Raw genomic sequence first — 20,952 nt, 5'->3', positions numbered from 1 at the left:
TTTCTTTTCTTTTCTTTTCTTTTCTTTTCTTTTCTTTTCTTTTCTTTCCTTTTCTTTTTTCTTTTCTTTTCTTTTCTTTTCTTTTCTTTTCTTTTCTTTTCTTTCTTTCTTTCTTCCTTCCTTCCTTTTTCTTTCTTTTTCTTTCTTTCTCTTTCTCTCTCTCTTTCCTTCCTTCCTTCATTCCTTCCTCTTTCTTCTTTCATCAAAATAGCTCCATCCCCATATTGTCTGCTTATCTTATTTAACTCTATGATTCTTGAAGACATTTCTGTCCTAAAAGTCATATAGTTAATAAGTGCCTAAGGCAGGATTTGAAGTCAGGTCTTTCTGACACCAAGTCTATAACTCTAACTTCTAGGCAACATAGTTATTCTCGTCTCCTGGGTTTTCCTCTTGGACAATTCTTGACCCATAATATTTCTTCATGATATTTTGGGTCTTCTTTTGTTCACTCACCACTCTAGACTTGATTCTTGATTTGGGACTTAGTACCATGATATGGATCTACCCTCTCCCGCTCTCTTGACCTTGATTTATCATGATTTTATTTTCTTGGGCTCCACTTTCTGGCTTTCATTTCACATGGTGTGTCTGTACTTAGAACATGGAGGCAGGAGTGGTAGAGAGGGGTGGTTCAGTGTCGATGACCAGAGCTCTGTGTTTGTCCCTGAGGAGGACATTGGGTGATCTCTAACTCCCTTTAGCCTCCCTTGATCAGGGCACTAAATGGTTTTCTGTTCCTCTTTTGTGTTTCCTTAATAAAGATGCTAGGCAGTGGTCCATTCTTCCTTGGTTGGAATGTGGCCTCTTCTGTCCCCTCTGGAGTTTTCCTAGTCAGGGTGATGTCTAGTCTTTTGTTCCCTATTGGGACTCCCCCAGTTAATTAAAGTACTGCCTTTTGTGGTCCCTTCTGTGGTTTCCCTTATTAAGGTGCTGGGTAGTTTCCATGTTTCCTGAGGCTTCCTGGGTTAGAGCTCTGCTTCAAGTTTCCCTACTCATGGTATTGCCATGTTTGCCATGTTGGTCTTTGCTATGCTGTCTGTTTATTGGTGCTTGTGCCAGCCTCTCTAATAGGATTAATCTTCCAGTGTCCACAGTTTCTACCTGTGGTTTTATGTAGTCCTGGAGTGGACAAGGGGGCTATTTATGCTTTTTGCTGGATTTGTTGGTCATTATTCAGTTAATAGAATTATTCTTTTTATATCATTGCTAGAGTACAATTGGGAGAGTTAGGCCCTTGTGTGACCTACCAAGTTACCATCTTAGTTGGAGTCTTGCATGGGTATCATGTCTCCTTCTAGTCTTCTCTTTTCTAAGTTATATTCTAAGTTATGCTTCTTTCACCTGATCCTCAGCTGTCATAAACTCAATATCCTTTAACAGGATTGTGCACTCAGTGCAGCCTCTGAAGCTGAGATGCAATAAAGTATGGATCTATTCTCTGCTACTTGTGCACATTTTGGTCTAACAATTAACACCAAGAAAACACAGGTGCTCCATCAGCCACCACCACACAATTCATATGTGGAACCATGGGTTACAGCAAATGGAGAAGTTCTGAATACTGTGCATAAGTCCACTTATGTACACATTGATAATGAGGTTGATGCACTAACATCCACAGCTAACTCAATACTTGGGAGCCTCTGAAGGAAAATGTGGGAGAGAAGGGGTATTAGACTGACTACCAAACTGTACTGACCTCTTTGTTGTATGCCTATGAAACCTGGACAGTCTACCAGTGCCATGCCAGGAAACTGAATCGCTTCCATTTGAATTTTCTTAGGAAAATTCTGAACATCACCTGGCAGGATAAGGTACCTACACTAAGGTTCCTTCTTGAACTAAACTGCCAAGAAAACTCTAAACTCTAAACCAAACTCTACTTCAGAGAGAGCAACTCCAATGGGCTGGCCACATTGTTTGAATGCCAAACATACACATGCCTAAAAGACTATTTTATGGATAATTCAGACAAGGCAATAAGTGTTCACATGGTGGACAGAAGAAGAGATATGAAGATACTCTCAAAATCTCTCTGAAGAATTTTGGGATCAATTGTGAGACATGGGAGACACTGGCACAGGACCACTCAGCATAGCATGCTCTCATTAAAAAAAAAAAGGTATTGTGCTCTACAAGCAAAGCAGAATTGAAATAGCTCAGAAGAAACATGGATGGACAAATTTAGAGGTTCCACCCCAAAATGTTCATGTGGCCTATTTGTGCCCAACCTGAGGTAGCACATACCAAGCTTGTATTAATTAGTCTGGTCAGTCATAGTCAGATACACTGCGTAACTTGACTCTAACATAGTGATGTCATTTTGGTCCTCTTCAAGAATAAAGGACAATAACCAATACCTCCCTCTGGATTCAGTTTTCAATGCCTTTTTTTAAATTGTGACCTCAAAACAATATTCCAGATGTGATCCAGCTAGAGTGGCATACAGAGGGGCATTATCGCTTTCTTATCCTGGCTGCTGTACCTCTCAATATAGGTCAGATTGCTGCTCCTTGGCCCCAGCTCTTGTTGGTTTAAGAAGGGGTCTACTTGGACCTAAAACTTGGTATGGTCCAGGGTATCCTGCGCTGGGTCCAGGAACTCAACCAGTAGACTATTAATTCTTCCTTTGCTCACCACAGCCACTCGGCTACTATTGGTTTGCCTCTTTGCAGTTCCTGGCTTGACCCAGGAACTCTTCACTCTTCTGTGGCTGGCTCCATCAGCTGTCATTTAGGGGTTCCAGAGAACTGAGGTTGAATCTCTCTAGTCTCTCTCCTCTCCATCTTTGTCTCTTGATAGCTCTTCAGCCTTCAGGCATCTTTTGTTAACATCCACTTATGGCTTACTGTATCATGAAACTTTTGTAAGGGTCACAGATTTGAACAATTTGCACTGAGATTTCATAAGACAGAGTGCTAATTTTAAAGACATATTCATATTTACAAGACAACTCCTCCATTATGATATTTTACATAGAACCAAGAAAAGAAAGCAAGGAAAGTATAATTAGTACCAGCACATCAAGCTGGATCGTGGAAGGAATTATGACATGGTAGGAGAAAAGATGTTACAAAGAAGATGTGCAAATATGTTAAATATAAACACATAGACATATATGTTTCTGATTTTTAAAAAGATCCCTTCCTATCACTTTTTCCCCTTCCCACCCAGCTAACTGTAATCATCTGCAGCAATTTCAAGAACGGTGTCTTCTTCTCTTGAGGGCACTTTGAGAAATGGGTTAATAACCTATGTAATTTCTTTGTTTCTTTAAAGGCAGATAAAGATAACAAATCTAGGTACCTTTGAGGTTACTCTTATCAAAACAAGCCAGTAACCTTCCATCATTATTAGGGCTCAGTCTATACTAATAAGATAATCCTGAAGTCATTAATTCATTTTTCTCTCATTTATATAACCAAAATGAATTATTCATTAGTAAAAACATAAACTGTCTAATTGACTTATTGGTGATTAGACTATCACTGGTAATACATCCCTTATATTTCCAAAGGTATCTAAAAAGTATAATTAGGGGAAGGTTGTAATCCATAGTTCCTTTGATGACAAACAAAAAAAATTAAATGGCTCAGTTGGTTCTAATAATAATAGCCAGTATTTACGTAATGCTTCAAGGTTCGTAAAATTCCTTACAATTATCCCATTTTACCCTCACAACAACTCTAGGAAGAAGGCACTATAGTGTTATCCTTATTTTACAGATAAGGAAACTCAGGTAGATGAGGTGAAGTGACTTGCCCAGGTTCAAATATCTAATAAATGTCAGAGGCAGGATTTGAACTCAGGTCTTTGTGACTCCAACTCTAGGGTTCTGTCCACTCAGCCACCAAGCTCCTTAAATTATATTTCTTTGTTACTTGTATCCATTTTTCCAGGATATTCTTAGGATTTTTTTCAGTAACATTTATGCCACTCTTTAGTACCTCAGCAAGTCAACATTCCATAGTCCATCAGGTGATCGAATGCAAAATATGGGATGAATCAGACTAAGTCAGTAGCAGGTAACTGCTGTCTTTTTGTACATTTAACATTTGTCATGATTCTTTTCTGAAGGAAAAGGCAAGTGTTAGGCACTATCAGATAAATCAGGAGCTTAAATGGGTGGACGGAGAACCACATCTTAGAGAGGTCATGATATGCTAGCTCCATGAAAGTGTAGGAATGCTCAAGTTAATCTCTTTATGATGAACCTAACAAGGATGTTGACAGAGGGTCTGAAGGGGAGATGACTGCCCCAGAATTTATCTATACCATGCCATATCACTGAGAATGGGAAGAGGGAGTGAATGCCTAAGAGGGTCAATGCATTCTCCACTGGAATCATTTCTCAAAAAATGGAAAGTCAACTGGTCTGTGAGACATTGCAGATCCTGTGTTAGTTGCATACAAAAGTGTTAGTTCCTGACTGGCCACTGAATAGATTAGTGTATGGTGAACATCTCTTAAGGCCTGGTTATGGCCCAAGGAACCACTGGCTTTCAAGAAACTAGGACTTCGGCATCCATAAGGATAATGGGCCAGAGCAAAAGAGGAATCAAATTATATATATATATATATATATATGGATGTGTGTGTATATAGATAGATGTACATATGTCTGTTTCTTCCTACTAAGTGTTGAGAAATGAACTCAATTCATCATGGAGCATCCATAAAAAGCAGACATAAATCTTACAGACCAATACTGGAGCCTGACCAGACAGAATGATGATGACCTATCTTCGCCACTATTGCCTCTAGTTCCCTGAGAGTTTTCTGGATGTGGTTCTTTCCAGGTAAGAACAACATTCAACATCACCTGTACATCTCTTCCAGGCTCTCTCTTGGCATTTTAACATGTAGGTTCATCTCCTTGAAGCCCTGGGACCACACTGAACTGTGGTGAGCATTCTTGTTTAAATCCACAGCAACCCAGGACAGAGCTGAGAGGAATGGCCAACATTCAGATGCCTCCAAGGTCCAGATCAAAGAATCCTCTCTGTTCCAATTCATGCAATAATGCTTCAGCATCGCCAGTTAACAGAAGCACCAAATTAAGATGCCCTGAACCCAGGAACCCCAGCTGGGTGTGCTTGTGATAGGAAAATAAACAAATTATCCCGTCCGGCAACTCTCCGGGGATGCAGTTGTACAGTAAACCCCTCTTGCCCCACTAAACAATATTTATATAGCACTTTTCTTTGAAAGCTTAAAGTACCTTCCAGACTAATTTATTCTCACAAAATCCCTGTGAGAGTAGACTTTCAGCTCCCCATTTCCTAATACCCTGGCTACTAACAAACAGATATTTCTTCCAGTCTCCATAATTACTGTTATGTCAAGGCTGAATGACAGGACCTGGTGTTCCAGACTGGCTGATGGGTTATGCTGCATCCAAAGAATGTTGACATTCACACAAAATGAAAAAGGAGGTAGAATGACCCCTCCCAGCAAGGACTCAAGCAAGAAAAAGGGAACCAAGAATTCCTGGCAACTGTATTGATTACTCTAATTACAAGACTATAGTACTGGCTTTCCTCATTCCCAAGAAAGAGCAAATGATTCCATTTAATTCAATAAGTATTGCCCCCTCATTGTAATAATAGGTAACATTTATATGTCATGCTTTAAGGTTTGCAAAGAACGTTACAAATATTAGCTCATTTGATCCTCTCAACAATCCAGGGAGGGAGGTACTATTTTATATCCATTTTACAGATGGGGAAACAGACTGACAAAGGTTAAGTGACTTGCCCAAGCTCACACAGCTAGTAAGTGTCCAAAGCAGGATTTGAATTCAGGTCTTCCTGACATGGAGTCTAGCAGCACTCCAATCATTGCCCACCTAGCAGCTTCCATACTTAATAATGAATGAGCACTATTCTTAGAAAGGAAGAAAGTTCTATCTACCAAAGTTGCCAGTTAATGCTTTCTGTAGGAATAGGTTTGAATTGGCTATCTTGGTAATATATGGTACTATCCTTCAAGTTAATATGTAATTATGGCAATTTCTTGCCTCTTTTAGACATTTAGAAGATTTATGGGTACTCTAATTTCTTTAACTATTAACACAGGCATGATTTTTCCAGGAAAGTCAGCAAAAACCCAGTGATTCTGAAATCCTGACTAGCTGATTATAGATCCCATTCCCCAAACCTGACTCATACCTCCTTCCTCAAGGAAAGCACGTGTCTACCTCAGCCCTCCTCCCAACTCCAATTTCCCACTCCGGATCTATCTGCTCTCTGGAACACATCCTCCACAATGAACAAACTTCCTTTCATCTTAAATTTCTCTGTTTCTCATTCCTTCCATCTTCTGACCCTTACAGAGACCAGGCTCCCTCCTAATAGTATCACTTCCCTCTCCATCCTTTCTAGTCCCAGCTCCTCTTTTTCTCAAACCCCTCCTGTGCTGATTGTGGTAGTATAATCAGAATATTCCTTTCTACCTCATGTCACTTCCAGACATTCCCTATGTCACCTTCACTAAGCTACCTCACATCCTTTGGGGTTCACCCTGTCCAAATTTATCACTCAATCCAAAGCATAGTGGATTTTATCTCTGACTCCCAGGACATTCTCTTTCCTTTCACAATGAGCTCAGAACCTGGCTTACAGACTTTCTCTCCTCCCCATGTTCTGCCTCCATGCTAGGGGACCTCTCTCTCTGTCTCTGTCTCTCTACATATATATATATATATATATACACATATGTATATATATGTGTGTGTGTGTATATATATATATATGCATACACAGTGATGCTCCCTCAAATATATGTCCCAGTTCCTCAATCTATTCATCTTCATGACCTAGTCCTCCAAATCTATCTCAATCCTATTAAGAGATCATCCCTATTATATCCCCTAACTTTGTGTGTTCCCCAACATTCTGCCCCAGATCCCTTTTTTTCTTTATACTCACTTGATGGCCCAATCAGTTCTCATGGATTTAATAATCACCTCTATGTAGATGACTCCCAGATCTATACATTAGGCCCTTATCTCTCTCCTAAGTTCCAGTCCTGCACACAACCAAAATCTTTGCAGGGAAGTCACTTTGCTTCCTTATTGCCTGAGGTCTCAGTATAGAGGAAGTTGGTGTCAATCTTTACTATGCTTTTTGTTACTCTTTGGGGTAACAAGTTGGTTGGGATACTGATTCTGCAGAAGGAAATGAGGAGTGCTTTATATGAACTCCAAATATTTATATACTATATTCTTTTGAATACTAACTGGTAAAATAGTTTTTGATTTCACTTATGGTTCATGGGAGTTTATTGACTTTTGGATTAAACCTTATTTAGGATTGGCTTACAAGAGACATTTTTAATTAGATGTCTCAAAGGCATCCCAAATTCGACATATCAATCCCTTAGTCGGTCAACAAGTATTTATTAAGTATTTACTATTTGTTAAGTATTATACTAAGAAAAACAAAAAGAGTTTCTTCCTTCAAAGGGTTTAGATTCTAATGGAGGACATAAGAGGTAAATAAATAGGTATATACAAGATTTATAAAGAGTAAAGAGAAGAGAATTCATGATGGCTGTCTTAAAATATTCAAAGGGTTGTCATGTGTAAGAAACATTTGGCTTATAAAAAAAGAAACATTTGACTTATTCTTTTTGACCCCAGAGAGAAGAACCAGAAACAACAACAAAAAAGGTAAATTTAAACTTGATATCAGGAAAACTTTCTAACATTTAGATAGAGAATTGGAATGGGTTGCTTAAGGGGGTGGGGGGGGGTTTCAGCAATACCAGGACTATGTGTATGTACCACAGAGATCAAAACAAGAAGAAAAGAAGCTGCATGTACAAAAATATGCATAGCAGCTCTTTTGTGGTGGTAAAGTACTGGGAATTAAGGATACAGCCAGCAATTGGGGAATAGCTGAACAAGTTATGGTACATGACTGCAATTGTGCTAAAAGAAATGATGAAGGAGACAGTTTTGGAAAAATATGGGAAGAGTTGTATGAACTGATGCAGAGAGAAGTGAGCAGAATCTAGAGAATAATCAATACAATAACAACAAAACTATAAAGACAAACAATGTTGAAAGACTTGAGAACTCTAATCAACATAATACCCAACCACAATTTCAAAGGACCAATGATGAAGAATACTACACATCTTCCAACAGAACAGTGACTAACTCAATGTACAAAAAGATATGCATTTTTAACATAACCAATTAGAGAATCTGTTTTCCTTGATTATACAAAAATAACAATAATAGAAAAGGAATGGGCTCCCTCTCCTTGGAGGTCTTCAAGCAGAGGATAGATGACAATTTGTCAGGTGTGTTACACTGTGAATTTCTTTCATGTATGAGTCAAACTAGATGGCTACTGAGGTTCCCCCCAACTCTCAAGCTCTGTGACTCTCAATTCTAAAAATTACCTTCAACACTACATAAATTGTTTACAAAAATAGAAAAAAAGACATCCTAACAACCTCCTTCTATGAGATAAATATGGTCCCAATAACCAAACCAAAAAGAATTAAAGCAGAGAAAAAAACATACACCATAGACCATTGGTATTTCCTAATGAATATTGATGCAACAATATTGAAGAAAATATTAGCAGAATGACTACAGGAACATAATAAAAAGATTAATCACTCTGATAAGATCTGGTTTATATCAGCAATAAGAATTTGGTTCAATATTAGGAAAACTCTTAACATAATTGCCCATAATAATAACAAAACAACAAAAATCTCATGTATATACCAATAGATGAGGAAAAAGTTTTTGACAAAATACACTCATTCCTGGTTTCTTTTTAAAAAACAGCAGCAATGAAAAGCTTGGAAATAAAAAGATCTCCCCATAATATGGTAAACCGTATCAATAACTAGCAAATCCAAAGCCAGCATTATCTATAATGGAGAAACTCTAGAAGCTTTTCCAATGAGATCAGTAGTAAAACAACAATGTCTGTTGGTACCACTATTATTCGATATGGTTCTAGAAATACTAGAGATAGTAATAATATAAAAAAAACCCACCATAAATTGAGGTAATGAGCATAGGTAAAAAAGGAAACAAAATCAATAGCATCTACATATGATAAACCAAATGATTTACTTAAGAGATAAACCAAAATCAATTGGAGTAATAACATCAATAAAGTAGCAGGATATAAAATAACACCCTCATCTCGTGAGTCTTTCTGTATCTTACTAACAAAGCCCAGCAAGAAGAAACAAAAATAAAAAGAACTTCAATCAAATCCTACAAAATACATAAAACATCTCGATGTCAACCTACCAAGACACACTCAGAACTGAGGAAAATGACAAAACCACACAACCTCTTCTCCCTTCCCAGTCCCAGTGCCCCATGCAAGCAGCCACAGCTTAGAGTGGTACCATATTTAACAGCAATTTGAAGGTTGTGTTGTGTTTTGGGGAACTGAATAAAAATGACACTGATCTTGTCTGTGTCAGCTGTATTTGTCTCACACTGTACACATGAGATGGGGTATGGAGATAGCAAACCAGGTAAGGAGATCTAAAGTATTGGGGTTTGTCCAAGTTTGCACTTCCAGAGATTTTATAGCTAGAAATTCAAGGACCCAAGCACTGAGATAATATTTTGTTTGAGAGAGAAATACAATAATCTTCTGGACCAAATACTCCTTGCACATGCAAGGTGAGAGTGGGGAGGTGGATGGAGGGGCAGGGAGCAGGGATGGAATGAGAGTAAATATCAAAGGGACAACATATCTTCCCCTTTCCTCTGAAAATCCATTCTCTCAAGGGTAGTAGCTCATAGGGGAGTCTCAGCCCACAAAAAAAGAGGGGACTCAGTTGCCGAAGCATGCTCAATAGGTTTGTTGATTGAGTGGATGCCTGACAGTTCTGCCTGCCCGGCTTGTCTGCACCATGTAGTGTTTATACAGGTTCCCCATCTCCTGGCAGAGGGGTGATGAGCTAAGGCTACAAAATGAGACTTAAGATTTTCAGACATGGCCAATGTGCTTCTTTGGCCATGGATTCTTTGGTCCATCATTGGTCCTAGAATCGATCTGATCTTAGATTAGATTTTTAAATTAGATTAGATTGTTTTGCTTCAATTAACTTATTTTTGTTGGAAGGGGAAGGAGTGGACCATGATTAAGATGCAAGGGGAAAAAAAGAGCATCAGTAGAGCATTTTACACTGTACAGAAAATAACAAGAAAGTTAAGGAGATGCTGATAAAAAGCAGAGCTGGATCACTACCTTGCTCAATGTCATAGACACTTTAAAAAACCAAATGGCATAACAGAAGTCCAAGGATTCATAGCAAATTTTTTTGCTTGTATTTTGAAATTTTGTTTAAACAATTAAAAACATTTTATTTTTGGTTTTTTAGAGGGGTGATTGGGGTTGACTTGTTCAAGGTCACATGGCTAGTAAGTGTTAAGTGTCTGAGGTCGGGTTTGAACTTAGGTCCTCCTGACGCCAGGGCCGGTGTTCTATTGACTGCGCCACTTAGCCGCCCCAACAATTAAGAACATTTTAAAAATTAAGAAATACATTTGGGGAAAAAAGAGCTAGTTGACTTCTGAATTGTTCTATAGATATGAAATTATTTTACGGGCACTAACCTTGAAAATAAGTCCCCACTTGACTCCAGGTCCAGTGCTCTATTTTTTCCATCATAGTGCATCTTACAGGCTTAGAGCAACGGAAGGATTATAAAAAAGAACAAAAGAAAGATGCCCTATCTGACAGTTGAAACGTTGGGCAAATTTAATGACCTTTTGGCCGTCATTTTCCCATATATTGGGTAGCATTGGGATTTCCGAAGTGGTGTTTTCACAGTTCCATCACATACTCACCAAATGTGCAGTAAAGAAGGCGGTAATGAAAGACTGATTGGATAGATGGAGTGTCCTAGATGTATCCTTCAGGACATAGATGCTGCCAAAATCAATTCTGTCAGGAAACACATGGACCACAGGGCCTTCTCCAATGCTCCTTAAGTGGACAGTCTACATCCCACGAGAGGGAAAGAACAGAGAGAAGACTGACAATGACTGACCCATCATTTTAATCAAGAGAGTAAATTCTTCTCATTCCTGTTACAGAAATCAGAATTCGAGAGAGTAACAAGGGTCTCTGTCCCTTTTTGCTGGTAGTGGCATCCTGAGTCCGCCCCATTCAGACCTGGATTCTGTGCCTGACCAAGTGCCAAGGGACAGATCTTGGGAGGACATGGTTGTTTTTCCTGGTTTATGTTATCAATCTAATCAAGAAGCTTCTGTGCTTCCCTGTGGCCACCGGGACAACATAAAAACTCTGTCTGCCATTTAGCACCACTCATAGTGTGGCTCCAATCTCTCTCTCCAGACCAATAATGCATTACTACCATTTGTATCTTCAGTGGTCCAGGCACACTGGCCTCCTTACTACTCCCCCGTGACTAGAATATTGTCTTTCATCATACTCTCTCCATAAAATCTGTTTCCTTTCAAAGCATAGCTCAGGGACCAGCCCCTACATGAGGACTTTCTTGATGCTACCTGTAGCTAGTGCTTCCCCCTACCCTTGGATGATTCTGTTTATACCCAGCAGAGTATAAGCTCCTCAAGGGTAAGGACTATTTGGTCTTTGCATGTCACACAATAGTCGCTCAAAAAATTCCCTGTCCATTTGAATTTCCTGACACCCCTCAGTCAAGGGCATGACCAGGCTTCTGGCTCCTTCCCTTTTCACTGAATCAAGTGTTCTTTCCACAATCACACACAGTCGTTCCACATCTAGGCAGGCAATATTCTTCTACAGTATCGAGAACAATACCTGCTCCTCCTTCACTTGCTAATTCTGAATATGAATGGGAGATTTAGAAAGGGGAAAGATAAACTGAAAAGGACCAGGCACACATGCCCCCATTCCAAAAGAAGCAAAGGTAGAGATAACTCTCCCTGGAATAACTGAGCACGTCTCAAGGACTAGTGCTCAGCAACCATTTGGGTGGTTAGTGTGATTGATAAAATGACTAAGGTTAACCATACACATTTCTCAAGAAAATAGTAGGACCAGAAAGAGCAGAATATTTCTTTTTTTTTTTTTAAAGCAATTGGGGTTAAGTAACTTGCTCAAGGTTACACGGCCAGTTATTTCTGCATGTGGTGCTAAGTATCTGGGCCCTGATTTGATCCCCAGGTCATCCCGACAGTGGAGCCGGTGCTCTTACTCGCTGAGCCACCTGGCCGCCCTTAAACAATTGGGGTTAAGTAACTTGCTCAAGGTTACACGGCCAGGTGTTTCTGGGTGGGTGCTAAGTGTCTGAGCCTGGATTTGATCCACAAGTCATCCCGACACTGGGGCCGGGGCTCTTACTCGCTGAGCCACCTGGCCGCCCCAAGAGCAGAGCATTTCTGAAGAGTAGGCTAGCAACATTTTTCTGAGTGTTTGGATATGAGTGGGCATGTGTCCGGATTTTCAGTAGATTGTTCAGACATGTAAGGCTGAAGGAGTTGCTGAATCAGTTAACATCTGTATCTTTGAGGCTTTTAGGAAAATGAACACAAGAGGTAACAGTAAAATGTCATCCAAAGAAGAGAAAGCCTAACACTATGAATAGCAGTATCTAAGTGCATTCAGAGATGGAATCGATTCCTTTAAATAGGTACGAATAGCTTTGGCTGTGGGGAGAAAAACATCTGTCTTTTTTCTGGCTTCCATTTGGGATGCTGAAGAATTAACTGATTCCTAAGTGAGATAGCTTCTGTGGCATCTAACATTCAACAAGTGAAATCACTATGTGATTTTCCTGACTCTCAGCAAACACGATCACTTGTAAAAAAATGTTCATTGATAGCTAGCCCTTTGTGAGTGAAGGTGAAGCCAAGCGGCTCTGGATAAGTTATCATGCCCCTCACTTGGGTCAGTATCGGACTCAGTAATGATGAGTCTCAGGTTTAGAGAGACCACAGATCACAGAGCTGAAAGGGATCTCAATGGTCATTGGCTCCAACCTCCAACTCCCCTTCACATATGAGGAAACCAAGAGACTGAGTGTCCTGCATTATACCTGCAGCAAGCTGTCAGCACAAGGGAATGTATGGAGCACAAAGAACCTAGAAAATTGTTTAGTGAATCTGATTCTAGTGATTACACATGTGAAGAGAATGTAAACCTCTATTTTGTTCAACTGCAGACAGAATCAGGTTGACTTGAAGTATTTGTTCTTAGCAGAGGCCTCAGAAATTCATTTTTTCTGATTCTGCAACTCAGCCAAAAATCTACAACTTTAAGAAGCTGGAAAATAAGAACTTGCACGATGTCTGTGGCCAATATGATGGCAAGCTCTAGCTGCATCTCGAGTGCTGGGGCAGAACAATGTTGGGTCACTTTTCAGCATTCTCACCAGTGGTGGGTCCTTACTCCCAAAGATGGCAATGTAAACTGTGCACTCATGTTCTCCAAGGACCTGAGTCTCCAGGATCACCAATAACTCCACTGTGCTCTGGGGGCTGATAATCCCACAAGGGTCTGGGCTAGAAAAAAGTACAGCAGGTGACTCCTCATATTCCTAGAATGGGAGGAAGGAGAAAACCCAAATTATAACTAAACATACAAGCTTAGTAATCAATGGAACATACATATTATTATAAAAAACTTTTTGAAACAAAGATGGAACATCTAAAAGCTATTAAAGCTGAAAATGGCACTAAGACATCTGGGACACTCCATACAGTCCTGAGATATTGTTCATAGGACATAGGAGACTATCCAGATTTTTTGGATGCTGACTCTACTATCCATCATGGCAACTCATTAACCTGGCTTTGTGCCAACTGAAAATTTGATAAACACATCTTTTATGCCTCTATTAAGTCAGAGATAAAAATATTAAACAATATCAGACCAAGCTTAGATCCCTTGGGGCACTTGCTCAAGAGGATGTACCGAGTTGACATGGAACCATCTACATCTTCTCTTTGAGTTTGGCTGTTTCACCAATTCCCAATCCATCTAATTGTATTTTCATCTAATTCACATCTCACTTTTTCTGCAAAAATAGTATAAAATAGTGTCAACTGAAGTCTAGGCAAACTATACCTACTGGGTGCCCTCAATGTACTAATTTAGTAACGCTGTCAAAAGAAGGGGAAGGAGGGTAGCCTGGCATGAATTGCCCATGATGAAACCACGTTGCCCCTTGTTAAATGCCTTTGCTTTTTCTAGATGTTCACCAATCATCTCTTCAGGCATCTGTTCTAGAATTTTCCCAGAAATCGAAGTCAAGTTCACTGGCCTATAATTGACAGAGTCAGTCCCTAAAGTCAGGACACATAGGAAATATCATCAACTAGGCATATTTTCAAGAAATGAAATGAGTGAAATTTTCAACAACATTTTATTTAATTAGGATAAATTTTAGCCACGACAATTTCATATGGAATAAAAAATTTCATTAGCTATTGGGGACTATTTTCCATTTTAATGAGATTAATTTAATTAAATTAATTAATGAGATTTCCTATGTGTCTCCTATGTCTTCCTATGAAATCTCATTTATGCTAATTAAATAAAATGCTGTTGAAAATTTCACTCATTTCATTTCTTGAAAAATGTGCACAGTTAATGAGATTTCCTATGTCCAGACTTTAGGGACCCCCCTCTATAACTTTTTTTTTTCTTTAAAGAGGTACAATATTTGACCTTCTATGATGCCTTTCCAACACCTTTCAAATCACTGTGACTTAGTCATCTCATCTGCTAAATTGTTTTATGATGTCTTCCATCTAGGCTGATGAAAGAACAGCTAGATGCTCTCTAACTAACTTCCTTACAGGGGTGGCTAGGTGGCGCAGTGAATAAAGTGCCACCTTGGAGTCAGAAGGACCTGAGTTCAAATATGACCTCAGACACTTAACACTTACTAGCCATGTGACCTTGGGCAAGTCACTTAACCCCAATTTCCCTGCCCTGCTGTAATGGAAATGCAAATTTGGAAGATCTTCCCTGCCCCTAGGCTAAAATGCACCTGAAGCCTGGGGAGGGAGGCTTGTTTTTCAGTAGATACTTCTTGATTGGCCAGTGAGCCAATAAGGTTGTTACATTCTCTGAGCCAGGAGAAGGCTATATAAGCCCTGATGTGTAGCTTTGTTTTGGGACTCACTTTGAGAAGTGTTCTGTGATTTGATCTGAATTCTGGGAAGCCGTTGTTGAGAGTCCCCCGGCTTTGAAAAACCCAGATGTGGAAACCCAGATGTTGACTGGGTATGGATGCAATGGTTGGATAGTTTGGAAATCTGTCTACTTGATCTGTTTCTGTCTTGATAATTCTGCCTGTACACTTTGAAGTTCGGGGTGCTGACCATTTCCCCTGAACAAGGTAAACGATATATGTCTGACTGATTAAAGTAAGCTTGTTAACCCATTTTGAGTTGCTTTCCTTTAACAAAGCAGATCCAAGAACCTGTGGTGGCAGCAAACCCTGAGGACGCTTGGGGTGCTTGCTGCTACACCTGCCCCCTCCAAAAAGCCAAAAAAAAAAAAAGAACCCAACTAACTTCCTTCCTTGGTTGTCTGTCATTTCCAGAGTAAAGGACATTCTCCTCAGAGAAAATAGAAGCAAGCTAAGAATTGCATAGCTCTTCCTTCTCTCTTGTGAGTTATCATCATCCCACCCAACCCATGCATTTGGTGGATAGCAGTGCTAGGCATGGAGCCAGGAAGATGTGAGTTCAAATCCTGCCTAAGACACTGACTAGCTATGTGACCCTGGTACCTCTTCCTGCCTCAGTTTCCTCAACTGTAAATGAGGATAATATGAGCATCCACTTCCCAAGGCTAGTTGTCAAGTGCTTGGCACAGCATCTGGCACACAGTAGGCACCTTCCCCTCTCTCCTTCTTTCCTTTCCTCCTATTACTACAATACGGCTTAAAAAATCCTTTTTGTTGAGCTTAGCTTCACCCACCATCTTTGGCTTATTTTGTTTTCACACTTCTGCCACTAGCTTTATAAGACCATGCTATATTTACACAGTCATTTTCTATCACCTCCCTTTGTTTCAATCTTCTCTACGTATATTTTCTTTTTGGTGTTTTTTTTTCGGAGGGGAGAAGGCAGGACAATTGGGGTTAAGTGACTTGCCCAAGGTCACACAGCTAGTGTTAAGTGTCTGAGAATGGATTTGAACTCAGGTCCTCCTGACTCCAGGGCCAGTGCTCTGTTCACTGTGCCACCCAGCCACCCCCTCTACATATACTTTCTAAAAATCTAAATTGGTTGGGGAGTTTCTTGTGCAGCCACATCTCACATCTTCAGGCATCTCCTATTTTCCTTCCTCATTGTTTCCCTTTATGTCTTCAGAATTTCATTCTTAATGTTTTTCTATGCTTCCTAATCTAACTTGTCTTGAAGAATGTTAGTCTAGGAGATCTTCAGAATCCTTTTAAGTTTTCTTTCTTGAAATGTAATGTGATCTGAATTCCCTCTACTTTTCAATCACAAACTCACAATATTCATGTGACAATCAGACACCAGGAGAGAATTCTCCTTTGCTGCTTCCATCTTGGAAAGGGTGAGATTATCATGAAGGCAAGGCAAGAAATCATTAGCTACTCAACTTTTGGCAGAAGAGTTTTAGATATCTGGATAAATGAAGTCTCTGATGACCTCAAGCCTCTGTGCCAGGTTCATAATCTGTTTTCCGGATTTCCTCTGATAGTCTAAATGGTCTATTGTGTATACTCAGATGACAAAGCTGCTTCTGGTTAGCAGTTGGTAACAGAAGCCATCCCATTGAGTATGAATAGGGACAGGCCTTTGCTCTGGATTTTTCCAGGGAGCCCAGTGACAAAACAAGTTTCTGGTTGGTCCCTGTGTCACCTTCCGTCCCCTAAGGGCAGCAGCATATTGAGGAGGATCTGTCACTGAGCAGCAAGAACTGCCCAGCCACTGGACTTTCAGGGAGAAACAACTCTTCCTCACTTCTCACTCTCTTCTGGATGTGTGTGCTGGGACTCTGCTAACTCTCCTTTCTCCTTAGAAGAGGGAGAAGGAATCTCAAATGGTAGAAGGCAGTGGCAGCTGGAGGAAGCATGAGGGATTTCCTGCAGGTGGCTGTGCTGAGATGAGTTGTTGGTGAGCCAGCCACCCTAAACTGGTGAGGAGCTTAAATCCAGGTCCCCTTAGTGGGACAGGAAGCCTGGGCCTATGGGGCTTTGCAGTTCCATTGATCTTTACCCAAATGTGTTCCCACTAGACTTCTCCTTACTGGTTCCTAGCCTTTTTGATATGCATATCCCTTCTCAATATCCAATGCTACCCCAGCCATCTTTTACCCATATTGCTTTTTTTTAAACTAAGGCCACATTCTGGTGATTTGTTTTGAGGTCATGTGGTTCTTTCTTGGACCTTGCCTTCTTTGCAATTCTACATGTCTATCCTTCTCTCATTTCAATTTCTCTCTTTGGTATACAGATGACTATTCTTCACTCATATTTGCCTTAAAGTCCTTTTAATTAAACGTGTAAGACACTAGGTTGCAAAGCACATTATTTCACTTTACCTTCACAACAGATATGAGAGGTAGGTGCTATTACCGTATCCATTTTATGCATTAGGACACCGAGACACACAGAGGTTAAATGAGTTGTCCAGGGTCACACAGCTCGTACGCCCCTGAGTCAGAACTTGAACTCAGGTCTTCCTGACTCCAGGTTCAGCGTTCTATCCATAGCATCATCTCCCTGTCTTGCCAGCTTTTCTTAGGGAAACTCCATCAGTAGCCAGGAGTCTGAAACCTTTTAAACTGTGACCCAGAAGTTCAAATTCCATTCCCAAATGCTACTTTCTTAGCTATCTCAGTTTTCCTCTTCTGTGTCCCTTAACTTTAATGGACAACAGAGAGAAAAACACATCTTGTGCCCCTTTGGTTTGTGTGATCCACCTGAGACTTTATAATCTTTGGCCAAAGTGTTGGCTTCCTTTGGGCAGTGTCATTTCTGCCCACGTGAATCACCAGAGAGGGTCCATTCTGGTATGCCTTTGGGAGTCTCCCTCTCATTCCCTGGACTATTACAGTAGCTACTTAAGCTGTCTCCCTGGATTCAGTCTCACCATTCCACAATAAAAACCTGTTGATTGACTGCCCAATCTCCCTGCCAGCCTAATAAGCTCTTCCATAATGTCCCTGTTCGAGTACTTCTTATTACAGGAAATACATTGCTTTTGAAAACTGCCGATTCCATTATTAGAAAGCCCTAATTACTAGAAACTTCTTTATATTATAGTGAAATCTCTTCCCCTATAAGTTCCATTTATCATTCCTAGTTTATTTTAGTTTTTTTTTTCCATTCTAGTGCTATACAGAAGAAATCAAATCTCTTTTCCATGTGCTCATAACACCACAGATTGGTGGCTGAAAGGTCCCTTAGAGGTCATGTAATTCAAACCCCTGATTTTGCAGGTGAGGAATCTGAGGTTACCAGACTTGCCCAAAGTCACGCTGGCAGTAGGTGCGCATCAGGCAGAATCAGGATTTGAATGCAGGTTTTGTTGACTCCAAATCAAGCACTCTTTCCATGGAACCACGATAGCCCTTAAAAAAGCCTAAAGAAGTCCTTGTGCCCTTTGCACATCTCTTTCCCAGAGGCAATGCTGCATACATGGGGCAGGGACTGGAGGGTGTGGACTTGGATTCCTGTTTGGTGGCTATTACTCAGGGAAGCTTCAACTAAGTTTTTTCATCTATAAACTAAGAGAGTGGGACTAGAGGATCCCTGAGGGACTGCACAGCTTTAAATTTCTTATTTCACCAATTGTTTCTGTTAGATTATCACTGCTAGACTTTTTACCATCCTTCTAAACATACTCCAATTTTCCAGTGCCCTCCTTAACTGAAGACAATGTTCTAGATGTGCCCTGGCCTCTATAGCATACAGTGACCCTATAACGTGCTATGATTTGGACATTGTACTTCAAAGGCAAGATGAACTTCTTTTACAGCTGTGCCCCACTGTGTTCAGTGAGATCTGAGATCGTTATAAATTTAGACCTCTAGGTGTCTTCCCCATGAACTGCAAATTTAAATCATATTTCCTTTAAAATACACTTGTGCAATTGATTTTTAAAAAAGCTAAAGAGAGAATTTTCTATTTAAAATTCATCAGATTCTATTTTCTTTCTTCTGGCCCATTATTCTAGCCTGTTGATAGGCTTTTGAACCTCTTATCCAGAAATGTTTTCTTCCTAGACCAAGAGTAAAAGGATAGAGAAGCTTAACACAGAAGGCCACACCAACTTCTTTTCCCTCTTCCTTTCTGTCCTGAACTATCTATATCTTTCTGGTCTTGCCATTCACATTATATGCTAAGAAACTCAAGGCATGGTCTTGGTCAGTCAGACTCTTCTTCCTGTGACCTATAAAGTTCTATGCACTATCTGCAGGTGCACCTTCTGTGTGCTCCTTTAATTGGTCCTACGACTTCTTCATCAGGGTAATTTTCCTGGGACATTAACAGTTGATTGCACCTGCAGATGTTTACTCCCACAGCTGCAGAGCCAGCTGAATGGAGAGAAACCTCCCCTAGACGCTCCTGAAACTGAAAGCAAGAATGTACATCACATGCCAGAGAAAGAGGTTATTTAGAAGAACTTTCTTTCTCATTGAGGGAATCCTGAAAAATGGGGTGGGGGGGAATGATGGATAGAGAGAGATGGAGGGAGACAGAGACAAAGGGAGAAGGGAAGTGGTAAGGAGAGAGAGGAGGACAGAAACAGTGACTTACTTGTCGGAGAACTCCATAGCATCCTGGGAGGTCGTCCTCATTGATGAGTTGCACCTTTTGCTGGTAAGGGTATTTCATGAAACAGCACCCGTAATCCAGCTTCGGATTAACCACACGGAGTTTAGGCACCACGCACCTATTCCAGAAAGAAGATTAAATAAATCAAAAGAACGGAGAGTTGTTTATCCTCAGATTATGCAGACAAACAAGCACGATGCATTTGTCATTGTCACATGGTACCTCTTCACTGATAACTACATTAATCATTTTCCCTCCTTTCTTCTCCCCCCACCCCCTTTTAATCAACATGCTTTGGCAAAGGATGCAGGGAGAAATTGTGGGTCCTTCTACAAGGCTGTACACTCTGTCAGAGTCAGTAAAGGCTCCAATTTTCTGCCATTTCCCCTTTTTCAGCTTTCTTGAGTCCAAGCCTCCTTAGGGTAAACTTGCTTAGGGTACCTAGAAGTCCTCCCCACCAATGGGGCCCTCACATACAGTCCCAAATAGTATGTCAAGCTCTTATCCTCTGCACTGCTCAGAAAGGCCTCCCCTAGCCACCCCTGAGCTGTTACCAAGTCCTTGTGCTATCTAAATGACCCCAATTCCAATTCCTCTGCAGAACAGCTGTTCTGGAAGAAGAGATCCCATTGGCTGGCATTCCAACAACTAGCAAGAAACATTCTATAACACAACTTCATTCATAATTTGAAAAGTTCCCTTCTCCAGGAGGTAAAGCTGTCCATTTTGCTAAAAAGGTCTTTCATGACATGACTGGTCTTTTATTCCCCAGATGGACTTTTTTTTTACCAGTTTTTTCAAAGTTTCAATCAAAGATCAACTTAAAAACAAATCTTAAGTTATTTTATGGCATTCTTGTCCTTCCTATGGTTAACTACATAGTATACCTGCCATAAAGTAATAGTTTGGAATTAGATGCAGGCTTAGGAGGGATGGTAGGGAGGGTGACGCTGCTCTGAAGTATAGATTGTGTCAAAACAAGATGGAGCCTTAGAGTTGGTCTGGTCCAGCTCTATCATTGTGCAGGAGAAAACTGGTATCAAGAGAGAGGAAAAGATTTCCCCCAGATCCATGTCATTTTCCCCCACTTGTCCATGTCAGCAGCAGAGCTGAGAGCTAACCTAAGTCTCCTGACTCCCACTCCAGTTCCTTTTATCCTAGACCATGCTGCCTTTC

At 40.4% G+C, this 20,952-nt stretch overlaps 1 protein-coding gene across 1 annotated transcript in view; it reads right to left on the bottom strand.

Moving 5' to 3' along the window:
- HYDIN (HYDIN axonemal central pair apparatus protein) overlaps positions 1-20,952 on the bottom strand; it is a 421,862-nt gene that overhangs the window by 240,243 nt on the left and 160,667 nt on the right. Inside the window, exons 14-16 of the mRNA XM_069087496.1 lie at positions 19,759-19,894; positions 13,381-13,545; positions 10,847-10,999 (exon numbers count right to left, since the gene is read on the bottom strand). Coding sequence (XP_068943597.1) covers positions 10,847-10,999; positions 13,381-13,545; positions 19,759-19,894 — 454 coding nt within the window. The remainder of the gene's footprint in view (positions 1-10,846; positions 11,000-13,380; positions 13,546-19,758; positions 19,895-20,952) is intronic.

This window comes from Petaurus breviceps, unplaced genomic scaffold (assembly GCF_028583685.1).
Source record: "Petaurus breviceps papuanus isolate PSGF00001 unplaced genomic scaffold, PetGlider_PUasm1.0 182, whole genome shotgun sequence".
Lineage (NCBI taxonomy): Eukaryota > Metazoa > Chordata > Mammalia > Diprotodontia > Petauridae > Petaurus > Petaurus breviceps.
This window is presented reverse-complemented; position numbering and strand designations above follow the sequence as displayed.